General features: G+C 42.2%; 1 protein-coding gene across 8 annotated transcripts in view; it reads right to left on the minus strand.

Annotated features, from left to right (window-relative positions):
- MAPKBP1 (mitogen-activated protein kinase binding protein 1) overlaps positions 1–14,210 on the minus strand; it is a 53,702-nt gene that overhangs the window by 36,357 nt on the left and 3,135 nt on the right. For 2 of the 8 annotated variants that reach the window (XM_042942347.1, XM_042942343.1), the window contains exons 2-3: positions 4,919–5,004; positions 4,195–4,378 (exon numbers count right to left, since the gene is read on the minus strand). The exons of 4 other annotated variants lie outside the window; for them this stretch is intronic. Coding sequence is in view for 1 of the 4 variants with exons in the window: in XM_042942346.1 (XP_042798280.1) it covers positions 13,376–13,420 (45 nt within the window). In the remaining 3 variants the exon portion in view is untranslated. Of the gene's footprint in view, positions 1–4,194; positions 4,379–4,918; positions 5,005–13,375; positions 13,474–14,210 lie in introns of those variants that run through there. 2 more of the 8 variants (XM_042942344.1, XM_042942346.1) reach the window with 2 other exon arrangements.

Genomic DNA, 14,210 nt, shown 5'->3' on the forward strand with positions numbered 1-14,210 from the left:
TACAGGGAGCCTTCGATGGCAAGTCAGCAGCTGCTCCCTTAAGAAAGAGAACTAAGAGGCCAGAGCCACAAAAGACCAGGGTCATCTAGGATTTAGCTGATCTCAAATTGGTAAAGAAACTCCAGCAACTGGGAGGAAGTCGATCTCTGTGTTTGTTGCCATGTTTTGTTGCCACCAATTTCTTTTTTCCTCCTTCTCTCTTTCTCCACTTCTCAATCCCACTAATACAAGTTATAAATACCTGAGTTAGAAGTCATTCCAGCCAAACCATGGGCTTGCTGTTTCTATAAACAAGCATGTCACAGACCTGTCCATGGCAGAGCACTCTCCGCCTTTCCCTCCCTTCCCGCAGGTTAAGAATAACTATGCTTGTCTCTTGCCCACACACTACACTCTAATCTCACAAAGCAGATTCTCAACCAGATTCTGAGAATTGCTGCTTATGTAAAAGCCACAGAGGAAGCCCAAGGCCGACAGGCTTTGTGCAGAGACTTAGCCAGCTGGACGGAGACCCAATGACTAGCCTGGGAAGGGGGGGCGGGGAGGCGGGTATCATGCCCAAGCTCACTCACTCCTGCTCCTTCAGAGTCCAAAGTGCCATCTGGTCAGAGGCAGGAAGGGACACGATGGCCACTCCAAGACTGTAGAACAGATCTTGCCTCTTCACTCTGCTCCTGGTCTCTATCCTGTCTGGCTGATTTGTAGTTCCAATGTCTGTACCACAAAGGCTCCCAGAAACAAATAACTTCCAATATGACAGAAAAACCAGGCTCCCGAGCTTAGAGTTCAGCATTCGTTGGAGCTGAGCCAATTCTCTGGTGCTGGGATTAAAATAGCCTCAGCTTCTAGGAAGGTAAATCTGCCACCGCTTGGGAGGAGGTGACCTCTAGCCATAAACCCCTGAAGACTAGAGAACAAAGGTTCCCAACCCTGGCCTACCAATAGAATTACTCATAGGGTTTAACAGGGTTTTGTTTTTTTTTTCAGATATCAATCCTGCCCTATCTCCATCCCTTGCCTCCACAAGATTCTCAATCAATAGATATAGACTTGGGTTTGAGAATCTGCATATTCAAGCTCTCCAAGGGGCTCTAATAATCAGGTAGGGAACTTTTAAATTAAAGCATTTTGCCTTCTTATTTTCAAATTTCAGTCCCTCCTGGGACTAAGGAGGAAACAACGTTTCCGAGTATTTTCACAAGAATAGCCAGACCCGAGGCACTTGGGTGGCTCAATCAATTAAGTGTCTGACTCTTGATTTCAGCTCAGGACATGATCTCACGGGTTTGTGAGATCAATCCGCTGTCAGCACAGAGGCTGCTTGGGATTCTCTCTCCCTCCCTCTCTGCCCATCCCCCACTGGTGTTCACTTGTGCTCACACACGTGTACTCCCTCTCAAAGTAAACAAATAAACATAAAAATAAAAGAATATCCAGACCCATAGGGTGTGAATGGTCTTATGCAGAGACAGGATCTACAGCTGTAAGAGTTATCCTTCAATGAATGTGTACTCTGCGGAAGAACTGTGCTAAGTACTTTACAAGATTGTCTCATTGAATACCCTTGACAAGTTTTTGTTTGTTTGTTTGTTTTTCTTTTAAGTAAGCTCTATGCCCAACATGGGGCTTGAACTCATGACTCCAAGATCAAGAGTTGCATGCTTCAGCCAGCCACCCCATACCCTTGACAACTTTATAAAGGACTAGTATTATCTCCATTTTATAGATGAAGGAATCAGGTTAAGTAGTGAGTGCAAGAACCAGGATTTAGATCTAGGTCTGTCTGCCTGGTTCCAGAAACTTTGGTGATCTGAGGAGGAAGTTCAGTTTCTCCAAAACCACCAAAATGGCGCAATCTGTGTGAAAGAGTAAATGAGAAGTCACCATGCCTTTGTGGTAGCATCAGGGACAGGTCTGAGAACCAAGGAAGAAGGCAGAGGGCACAGGATATGTAGAGGGCAATAAGGTCCCCTCCTGCTACCTTTAACATATTTTAAAAAACTAGCCAGTCTTTTTTTTTTTTTTTTTTTTTAAGTAGACTCCATGCCCAACGTGGGGCTTGAATTCACAACCTGAGATTGAGAGTTGCATGCTTTACTGACTAAGTCAGCCAGGCATCCCTATAAATTAGCAGGTCTTGGGGCGCCTGGTGGCTCAGTCGGCTAAGCGTCTGACTTCAGCTCAGGTCATGATCTCATGGTTCATGAGTTTGAACCCTGTGTCAGGCTCTGTGCTGACAGCTAGGAGCCTGGAGCCTACTTTGGATTCTGTGTTTCCCTCTCTCTGCCCCTCCCCTGCTTGAGCTCTCTCTCAAAAATAAATAAACATCAAAAAAATTTTTTTAATTAGCGTGTTTTATCAGTAGCCAAAATGGATCTAAAAAATGGGTTATGACCTCTCCTCACTGAATGGTGGCAGAGAAAAAGAAATAGAGGTCTTCCAATGTCAGAGTATCCCACCTGGTCACAGCTTGCTCATGTCCAGCCAGCACTAGAACCTACAGTCAACATGGACAGCTGACACTCACTTCCCAGGCAAGGGACATTACAATATCAGAAGCAGGAGAATCCAATTTCGTATGCAAATGGCGGACAAGGTGAGGGCAGCATCAGACCTCAAATCTGAGTTCTGGAAACCAGGGCCTCTAGCTAAAGCACTCAATTATAATAAAACCATCAGCATCCACCCAAGTTCAAAGAGCAGCTTTAACAACACAGTGCCTGGTACAGAGCAGGCACTTCTCTCTCTCTTCCAGTTATCAGCAAGGCAAGGATAGAAGGTACCTCAATTTAAGCAACGAGAACAAGGGAAAAAAGTTTTTTTCTTCTCTAGAGTCAGTGCTCTCTACAGCAAGACCAGAACCACAAACAACGCTTTGTGAACTAAAAATCTGATCATGTGAAGAAGGGTCTGATCCCTCCTCATTCACCAACTCTACACACCTGAGTTTTCTTAATCTCATGGTTTCCAAACTTTGTAACCAGGGAAAATACTAACTGTTCCTTATCTGGACTAAGTGTGCGAAGTGAATGCGTAATCTGGGTCAAAAAGGAGAATGGGGAGAACTCTTGGTACCCCGGTAATCATGCCAACTTGTGCCATGAGACTCCCCTGGGAAGAAAGAAGGTTTCTTCAACATGCTATTCTCTATAAAACGCTCACTTCCTTTCCAATCCAAACGCCAACACCCTGGATTAGGCCTTCAGCACCACATTCCTATATATAGCAATGGCTTTCTAATCAATTTCCTTACTGCAGACCCTGTCCTCCCTTCCCTCAACCTGTCAGAATAATCTTTCTATAGCAGAGCTTCGATCATGTCCCTCCCCTGCTCAAAAACTTTCAATGGCTCCTACTGCCAACTAAATAAATTATAAATGTCTTAGCCTAGCAACCACAGCTCTCTGTCAACTGATCCTACCTTTCTTCTATTTCCTACTACTCATCTATATGAATCATGTGCATTTGTCAATCTGGATTATTCACTATTCTGGAAAGGTGCTTTGGGGCTTTAGTTTACATTCTTATTCTACCAGGAATGCCCTTCCCTTCCACCACCCCCTACTGAAATCCTACCCTTCCTTTCAAGGACCAGCTCAAATATCACATCCCCTGTGACTCTTTGCGTGATCACCCTGGCCAGGATGATTCCTCCCTCATTGGTACTCTTACAGAAGCACTTAATTTGCATCATTCAGATGGTATGTGCTACTTAGTACCTTGTACAGAAGTTCTTTATGGATCTGTCATCTCTCTCCTACTAGTCTCCTGGGAGGCAGAGGCTGTATCTACAACTCTATGCTTATAGCACAGCGCACAGTGTTTACTATGTATTTGTTGAGTCTATTTTTAATACTTTAAAAATATTTGTGAAAAGTCTTCGATTCATCTTACCCCGTAAAGTTCTTTAAACTCCTAGAGAATTCCCCATCTCTCACAGCCAGCCCTAGAAGGTGGAGCAGGAAGCAAGATTTTGGTACTTTTCCAGAAAGACTGGGGAAGGACTGAATGGAATAATCCATGTGCTTTAAATGATTACAAACAAAACTGTTTTGTCCTTGACTTCAGTAAATACACGCACGGCATGGCTCTTCACAAATCTGACTTAAATTATAATTAAAGACTAATTCTAAAAACATCAGAGATAACTTTTTAAATAAAAGTGATAATATTATTATTTTAAAAGAGTTTTACCTGTCCTTTGTACTCAGAAATGGATGTAGCTATAAGCAGTTGTTCTGGATGTTGAAATTATGAATTTGTTTTCTTCCTTATGTTTCTCTATACTTCTTGTGTAAAAAATCTTCTCAGAAAGCACATGCACTTCAGAAAGTATTAAAAAATATTTTGTTTACCAAAGCTAACCAAGGAAATATTTCTGGAAGATACAAACAATGGATTATTTCAAATTCAACAAGTTAATGATGAATTTGTGAGAAAACATTTTTATGCCCTGTTATTACTTAAAAAAAACCCGAGTTTATTATTATTTCACATATATTTTTCACATTTGTGCATAATTTTGTGCTTGAGTGAGCATAGATTTTTAAATTTAAATTTTTAGATTTAAATATGAAATACACATGTTTCAATTAGAGGATTTTATTTTTATTGGGTTTTTTTTCTACTTACAAAAATAATACAGACTCACTGTAAAAATTTCCAACATTACAGAAATATAGAAATGCAGACAGTGAATGTCCACCATAATCTACTAACCCTCCCTGAGGTAACCAATATTAACAACAGTTTGGTATTTATAGCCTCACTTATTTTTCTATGCATATACTAACATACATGTTTTAACAAAAATATAAATAGTCATTAACATAAAAGACAGTTATACAATTTGCTTTTTGTCACTTAATATATCTTGAATACCCTTTCACATCAGTAACATCAGTACATATAGACTGACCTCTTTTCAGGAAGGTGATGGTACTTCATTTTATGATGTATCCCAATGCCCTACTGATGGTTCCTTGAATTATTTCAAATATTACACTATTGTAAATAACACCAAAAAAAAAAAAAAAAGCAGTTATATACACGTTTGTGTGGTATGAATGTTTGCATAGAACAGATCCCAGAATTGTAACTGCTAGATCAAAAGATATGAATCTACTAACTCTTCTCTTAATGGATATTACCAAACTTCCCTCTAGGAAGGCTGGATCAGTGTATGCTCTCACCAACTGTGTAAGGGTACGAATGCACTTGTTTCCCCACATCTTTGTGGATATCTTCTTTAAGTAAACATTAAAGAGAATATTTCACTCTTATTACATTAGACACTTAAAACAATGGGTTATAAAATTAACACATTTTCACTCTGCCTTTGAATTCTTAGTCTGAAAGGAAGCTCTAGGACTAATTCATTTCCTGAATTATTTCTCAATACAAATGAATTGGCTCCCAAAGAAGAAAAAAGTTATCTTTAGAGAAGGTATTGCTCTTAAAAAATATGCTCATCACTCCAGTGGTTTCTCATCAGACATAGTAAATTAGGTAAATTAGGACTTTCATCCCCATCCACCCATGGTTTACTGTTTTGACTTTTTTAGTTCCCAAAACTCATATTCATAGCCCTGAAATAATAAATTACACAGTCGTTCGTATAAAAAAAAATATTTGCAAAGCCTTCCTTTTGGTCAGGATTGTTAATAAAAGTTAGAATATTGGCAAGAAAAAGGTACTGAGGATAGGTCACAATAAAAAGCTACACAGGGAGGATGATTCAATGCTGGAACAGAAGAGGCTGAACCTGCAAAAAAGAACTTCTCACAAACGGAAACTTGAAAAAATAAAATCTTGCCAGAAAATTAGAAAAAAATTCCTTAATATTCTAGAAATCCATGGACCCTGATAATATTAGCAACCCCTTAACAGCTATAAACTTATTTAGACCTTACAATGTGCTTTCACATTCATTAAATCTCCTTTAATCCTCACAACAGCCCAAGGAGGAAGCCATCAGTATTCTAATTTTACAAATGAGAGAGAAGCCAGCTCCCTCCCCCACACATGCACACACACGCCTGACTACTCAATATATGGCTGACTCAAGGAAATGCAGCACGGGCATCACTTGGGAGCTTGGTAAAATTGCAGAGTTCCAGGGTAGGCCTGAATCTGAATCTGCATTTTAACAAGACCACTGCCTCTTGCCCCTACCCACTCCTCTGTCTGCACATTAACTCTTAGAAACCATGTTCGCTAGCCAGTTCTGGGTTTGCTATGAGGGAAAGCGTCTAAGACAGCTGCTGTGGGGGCTTTGCAAAAAGCCTGGGGAAGGAAGGACATCATGAGGAGAAAGGACGTGTTTAGAAAACTCTGCAACAGGTTATATGTCATATGAAAACAATCTTAGATGTTGTGTGCTTTCCCAAACAGAACCTGACCAATGAGCATCAGGGTAACTAACAGAGGGAGGCCCACAGCCTGCCTGTTGCATACTTAGTTCTGACAAGCAGCTGCTTGCTTTTCTCCAACGCAGCAGTTGAGAGGTGGCAAGGGTCAGAGTTTCTGAGCATGCTCTGAGCTCCTCCCCCATGATCACAAACTGCCTGTGGGCTGCCCTCCACCCAATCCACCTGGCTTGGGGCTTCCTCTCCTCAGACTAACTGGGGCAGCTGCAGGAAAGCATGTATTAAGATCCCGTGCTTTTTTACCCATGATGTTATCATCACTGCCTATTTGAGAAAAGAAATCAAAATAATACAAATTTGAGATGAGGTGAGGCAAGACACTTGCTCAAGGAACTAAGCAACCTTGGAGCCTTTCAACCAGAGTCAGGTGGGCAAATGGCCTCATTTTTGCTCTTTTTCATGTTCACTGAACTCCATTTGGCATCATCCAGGTTGGCTCCGGCACGTGGCATTTTTAGATCCATTTTTTTCCCCATAGAACATAGGCATTTCAACTCAGCGATTCTCCACAGCTTCAAAGATACGATCAGTTGTGAGTAGGGACAGGCACAGGAGTAACAAAGAGGTGGAGTACAGAGAAAAAGGAGAGGTTTGGGGTAGGTAGAACTAGCAAGTAATCAGGAGTGTGAGCTACACAATCAACTGCCAACTAAGGGCAAGACAGGTTCAAGGGCCACGAATCCCACACACCCAAACAAGCAAGGCATCTGTTGGTCTCCACTGCACTCCCCCACCTCGCTCCAACCCCAGAGAGAAGCAGCAACTACTTTCAGCTTAAGGTCATCTAATGCCACTAAACTGCACCCTGTCAACTTGACATTCACGTACCCACAGAACCACAAGTTGAACTGTTCCTAATGGTACCACAAGGCAAGGAGTGGAAATCGGGGGTTGGGGTGAGAAGAAAAGCAAGGATGTAGAGGTATAAAGGAGGGTTACCAAGTGATGACTCCACAACAGTCTGAGAAATTCATTATATCAACTTTTATGGGGAAAGTTGGGGGAAACGTGTATTTTTTCAGGTACTGCCCTTTTCCAAGCTGAACGCAGGGTGCAACTCTTGGCTATAGCAATACTAGGCATACTTATATGCTCAGTGTCACACTGTGCACACGAAGACTCCCTGGGAGAGGCACAGAATCAAGATTAAGTGTGGGCTGGGCATCTGGGTGACTCGGTCAGTTGAGCATCCGACTCTTGATTTTGGCTCAGGTCATGGTCTCACAGTTATAGGATCGAGCCCCACATCGGGCTTGGTGCTGGCAGAGTGGAGTCTGCTTCGGACACTCACTCTCTCTCTCTCTCTCTCTCTCTCTCCACCCCACCCCCGCTCATGCACATGTGCTCTCTCTCTCTCAAAATAATAAAACATAAAAAATATAAAGAAAGAAATTTAGAAAAAAAAAAAAAGATTAAGGTAGGCTTTGTAGTTAGGATAGCCAAGGTCTGAATCCTAGTCCCTCCACCTACTGGCTATGTAACCACCAGCTACCCACCTAACCTCTCTTAGCATCAGTTTCCTCACCTACAAAATGGTGACAGTGACAGTGTTTATTGTAGGGTGATGTAAAACATGAATGAGATAATATATGTAGAATGCTTAGCACAGTACATACACAGCAAAAGCCAATAAATGTTAGTCATTATTACCACTACAAGTATTATTATTTCTAGTATGATTTTAGGAGAGTAAGATAAGGAAAGGAAGCACTGACAACAGAAGTTGGAAAAAGTGGTTCCAGTAAGCACACTGCCTGAGAATGTTGAATAGCACAAATTCATAATGGATGGGGAAAAACTATATTAGGGGTGCCTGGGTGGCTCAGTCGGTTAAGCATCCGACTTCGGCTCAGGTCGTGATCTCGCGGTCCGTGAGTTCGAGCCCCGCATCAGGCTCTGTGCTGACAGCTCAGAACCTGGAGCCTGCTTCGGATTCTGTGTCTCCCTCTCTCTCTGACCCTGCCCCCCATTCATGCTCTGTCTCTCTCTGTCTCAAAAATAAACGTTAAAAATATTAAAAAAAAAAAAACATATTAACCACATAACACATAAACCTCATCTCCACCCTCACCTACCTTGATGACACTGTTAGCATCACATCCTCAGAAACTGCCAACACCTTGGTAGTGCTCCATTTCTTGGCTTTGGGTGGTGATTACGTGGGGGACTATATTAGAATTACATACAATATTATACTATAATACCTCACAAACTTTCCTGTATCTGCTATACTTCATAATTTTTTAAAGTGTGTTTTGTTTTTGAAGTGCCAGCACCTTTAACAGGGTCAGCTGAGTGTATGGGGAAATGAGCAGAGGCACCACTAAAGGAATATCAAACTCAAAGCCTGATGAGACATATGGGAAGTTAGAAATTGTAGGGCACTCAGCATGAATGAGAAGCAATGTTCAAATCCAGGAGAACCTAAGAAACTCCCTTCTCAGGATTCCTCCAAAAGAGAATGTGACACAGTGGAAAAAAAAAAAAAAAAATCAGCCATGTGGTTTCACTAAGTGTTCCAAGATCTTAAGTAAATTTAAATCTCAGCTATGAAAGCAGGGGCAGGGAAGGGAAACCATCTTCAGCTTCATTCCAGTTTTAGGAAGAGATTAAAGTATATAAACTTAGAAATCTAGTCTAAAAAAAACCCACTGTTTTATAGACCAGAGAAGCATTACAAACATTCTGTGTGATAAAATGAGAGGGGGTGGAATTTACTCCCTAGAAGTCTAAGAGGAGATACCCATCCTGTGATGTGAACTCAGTCTTCTGTAAGTGCCCTTCAAAACAAGAGGAAAATGATATAGCCAATTAAGAAGCATTGCAGACTTGCTGATATAACTGTTGGGAAGAAGGAAACCAAGGTGTGGGAAATGTGAACACTCAAAAATACCAACCCTAAAGATCCACAGTGTCCAATGTGTCTGTCATACTCACTTTATTTCTGGCCCTCCCCTACCGGAGCTTTCTTTAAGAGGTAACAGAAGTTAAGGTAAAACCTACAATGTGGACTCGATTCAGCAAACATCCAAGCAGGTGGGCTCTCACTACACAACTCTACTGACAAGTGCTGTAAAAGGAAGCTGACAGAAAACCCGGCCTTGTCCGGCATTAAACAATGGAGCCCAGAGGAGAGACTTAACTTGTAGCAGTGGGAATGTGATGTATAATACAACAAATCCTACTGAAAACACTGTAGCTTGTTTTCTTACCAACATTGCAGTCAGCCCATAGAGTAAAACCAACAGATACTCTGAGAACAACAATGCAACAGACCACGTTCCCAGAGAGGCTTAGTTTGAATAAACAAAGTCCCAAATTTCAAGCCCTGGACTGTCTTCCAAACAAAGGGGCAGTGATAACAGCCACAAGCCCAACTTTAGATTCAGTGGGTTGACAGAGAGGTCACAGAAGTCAGGCTGATGGCTCACTTCTACCAACATTTTCTCACAAGTCAAGAAATGAAAACACACAGGTGACAAAGAGAAGACAGAAGTGAAGGCAGAGAAATCCCAATGGCCCCAAAGACATTCAAAATATGGGCAGGAAATAAGACAGTGACTCAAACTGATCCAACAGGGGACACCTGCCTTAAATTACAAGTGAGGGGGGAAAAGAAACTTGGAAAGCAGCAGTGCCGTCAGACTCTGAAATGAGTGAGACCAAGTAGATGAGGGAAGGCTTTGCAAGACAACTTACAGCCTGGGCTATTTTAGACAGCAAAGGAAGAGTTGGGCTGGTGAGAGAAGAATCCTCTCTCTCTCCAGTGAGAATCACTTTGAAGGCTGAGGGCAGCTGCAGGCACCGGAAGGAGAAATGAAGCGGAGATCAAAGGAACAAAACCAGGAGAACACCTCACACTTTTCATTGCACGCCACCTGTTTTGAGGATCTCAAGACACTTTACAAGCCTTACTTGAGGAATATATCAGTGACAGAAGACTCGGCAAGAAGTTGCCCAAGGTCATTCACAAAGGCTGGTGAGCGGCAGGGCTCCTGCCCACAGGGGCCCTCTATCCTTTGTCATCTAATTGTAGGTGGGGAGCCCAGGGAGTGTGTATTAAACACTAAAAACTCTGGGTTCCTATGAGTGCCAAGGGAAGTGGGTAGTGGAATGGTGACATAAAAAACTGGCCAGGACTCAGGGATATTATCATAAAGTTTCCTATTCCTGCCCACAGAGGAAATTCCTGCTGATCTGTCTTAGTAAGGCAATTATCAGTTCCTCATATCTGACCCTACAACAGGGCAGTTCTCTCAGATCTATCTCTGACATAATAGTTTACAGAGCAATCCGTCTAAAAGACACAGTGGAGATAACTATTCAAGGAAAAGAGTATACTTAATGGACTAGCTTTCTATACCCTCAAGAAGCCTCAATGAGGACTTGGGTATGAAGCCAACAGACTTCAGGGTCCTAGCACTTAAGCCAGGGGTTCGTAACCCAGCAGTGGACTTCTGGTGGAGCTTAATATATCCACAACCACTAAACTCTATTCCCAGAGCTTCTGATTCCATATAGCTAGGATGGGGCCCAGGAATATGCATTTTTGAAATGCTGCACAAATATCCTATCTCACTGCTGTCCTGTCTCCTCTCCTAAGTCGAGAGCCATCAAGCTTGAACCATTGATCCATGAATGCTTTGAAAATGAATATGCTTCCCCACCACCAAGGAGGCAGATTAAAGAGTCTCAGGACTGGGGCACCTGGGTGGCTCAGTCAGTTAAGTGTCTGACTTTTGATTTTGTTTCAGGTCATGATTTCAGGATCATGAGATCAGGCCCCACGTTGGGCTCTGCATGGACAGCATAGGGCCTGCTTGGGATTCTCTCCCTCCCTGTCTCTCTGCCCCTCCCCCGTTTATGCTTGCGCTCAGGCTTACACTCCATCTCTCTCAAAATAAATAAATAAACTTAATAATAAAAAAAGTTTCAGTACTAATACCTGGACTCAAACACTAAGCAAAAGCGAAAATTAGATTATTGCCAGTTTTTTCTCTTCCATGAAAATCCCCTACACAAACTCTTCTTAGAGCCACATATGAAAAGGCTCCACCATACAATGAGACATGAGCAAATTGTGGGGGAAAATGAGACAGAGAAAACATTAGAGCTGTATCCATAAAAACAGAGAACTAGAAGAAAGCTCCAAGTCATCTTGCCCATTGTTTTCAAAGGAAGAATACATACCCCAGACTGGATAAATGGCTATTAAGGAGGAGGAGGATTTCAAAACCTCTTCACTTACTTTTTCAAAATCTAACGGCTCTCCAGCACAGGCAATCCTTTTGTATCCCTCAATGAAATCATGCCTGCTCGGCTTCATTCCATTTCTGTCCTTTGTTAAAACAGAAAAACGACCCAGCTCCTTCCACATAAAAATCTTCCGGAAGCTTGAAGAAAAGAGGGGGAGGGCTAGCTCCCCGGAGCACACACATGCTGAAGGAAAACACAGCCTCAGCTGAGATGAAAGGCAGAACTGACAACTGTACAGGATTTGAAGCTGAAAGGTGTTTACAACTGATAACTTTGAGTTACACTTCATCGAGACTCAGCAGATCTGGCATAAAACCTCAAATTACTCTTCTCCAATTCTATCTCAGTGCAGAGACTTCCTTCCCTTAGAGAAAGTTTAATACAAATCCCAGCTCTCAATTACCCATTTCTCAATCAATACTCTCAACCCCCATTTCTACTGGCTTTCATTTCAAGCTTCTAACCATATTTAAGCCATATTTTCAACTAAGTCTCTCCTGAATTAAAAAGTCTTTCATGAGCACTACCTTCTGCATATATGTACTTCCCCTTCTCACTTGGGCTCTTCACTCCTAAATAGGCTACATCTCTACTTCTTTTTCAACATTATTCCTAATTTCAATTTCTCTTTAAAGAGGTCACAAATCTGCTCCTAATTATTTCCTATTCTTCTGGAATTCCACGTTTATCCCCACTATATTTGACATCATTCATTTATTCTTTTCATTCATTTATTCATTTAGTATTTACTGCATACCTTACACTGTATTGTGATGTGAAAGAAATAAAAGGCAAGGCCCTTGACCATAAGAAATAAAGACACACAGGGCACCTGGGTGGCTCAGTTGGTTAAGTGTCTGACTTTGGCTCATGTCATGAGCTCGCAGTTCATGAGTTTGAGGCCCGCTGTCAGGCTCTGTGATGACAGTTCAGAGTCTGGAGGCTGCTTGGGATTCTGTGTCTCCCTCTCTCTCTGTTCTTCCCCCACTCACACTCTGTCTTTCTCTCTCTCAAAAATAAATAAAGATTAAAAAAAGTAAAAAGTAAAAAGAAAGACATACAGGGGTGCCTGGGTGACTTAGTTGGTTAAGCCTCCAACTTCAGCTCAGGTCATGATCTCATGGTTCATGGGCTCAAGCCCTGCCTTGGGTCTCTGTGCTGACAGCTCAGAGTCTGGAGCCTGCTTCAGATTCTGTGTCTCCCTCTCTCTGCCCCTCCCCCACTTGTGCTCTGTTTCTCCCTCTCTCTCAAAAATAAATAAATATTTTAAAATTTCACAAAAAAAGAAAGAAAGAAAGAAAGAAAGAAAGAAAGAAAGAAAGAAGGAAGGAAATGAAGACATACATAAAAGAACAATTAGAGATTGGTCCCAAGGTACGGGGCTAATCAGAGAAGGCTCTATGGCTCCAGTAAATATAGAGTTGGATCTAAAAGTAAGTGGAGAATTTGGTGAAAAGGCTACTTTAGACAGGAGGAACAATATGACTCAAAGCAGCAGGCTATCTGAGGTAAGAGCTCCATAAAGGCCCTCTGTCACCTTCTTTGCCCCCTACAACCATCCTCAAAGGCCTATGTCTTCTGGTCTTCAAATTTTATTTCAGAGTTAGTTATCTGTGAATCACAAGCTTTCTGACTGCTACCATGATTACCCACAGCCAACACACATTAGAGCAGCTCACTAAGCTTTATACCTCAGATCCTAGATGGACTGCTACAGGGCAGGCTTTTAGAGTCATCTTAGGTAGAGTCTTCAATAAGGAGTGGGGGGTGATCAGGCATCTGTAGGGTCCTAGGCACACAAAGACAGCAAATACTTTTGGGTGCTAAAAAAGAGACATAAGCCCTCTTGCTGTCAAGACTATTCAAGAGTCATTCAACTTCAGCTAAGTATTCCCCTCATTCACAGCTCTAGGACAAACAAAGCCATTTAAAGCAGTCGGAAACACTGAATTCCTATTTGAAACAGGGATGTTTAATGGTGATGCCACAAGGATTCTCTTTTTCACTGTCTTCCTAGAGAGTTTCTCCTCCTCTCTTGCCTCAGGACTCACAGTTCAAGCATCCCAAGCTCTCTGAAGTCTTTCCTAATTGCCCTAAGCTGATCCCTCCCCTGTGCTGCCCTTAACACCTCTAGGCCTACTTCTAAGACAAGCACTCAACATGCCATGTTGTAATTATTTGTTTGTTTGTCTGACTAGCCACAAGCTCTTAGAATTATTTTTTTTAAATTTTTTTTAACGTTTATTTATTTTTGAGACAGAGAGAGACAGAGCATGAACAGGGGAGGAGCAGAGAGGGAGACACAGAATCTAAAACAGGCTCCAGGCTCTGAGCTGTCAGCACAGAGCCCGACGCGGGGCTCGAACCCATGGACCTTGAGATCATGACCTGCGCCGAAGTCGGACACTTAACCGACCAAGCCACCCAGGCGCCCCTAGAATTATTATTTTTTTAAGTAGGCTTCCCGCCCAGGGCAGAGCCCAACACAAGGCTTGAACTCACAACCCTGAGATCAAGACCTAAGCT

This window comes from Panthera leo, chromosome B3, assembly GCF_018350215.1.
Source record: "Panthera leo isolate Ple1 chromosome B3, P.leo_Ple1_pat1.1, whole genome shotgun sequence".
NCBI lineage: Eukaryota > Metazoa > Chordata > Mammalia > Carnivora > Felidae > Panthera > Panthera leo.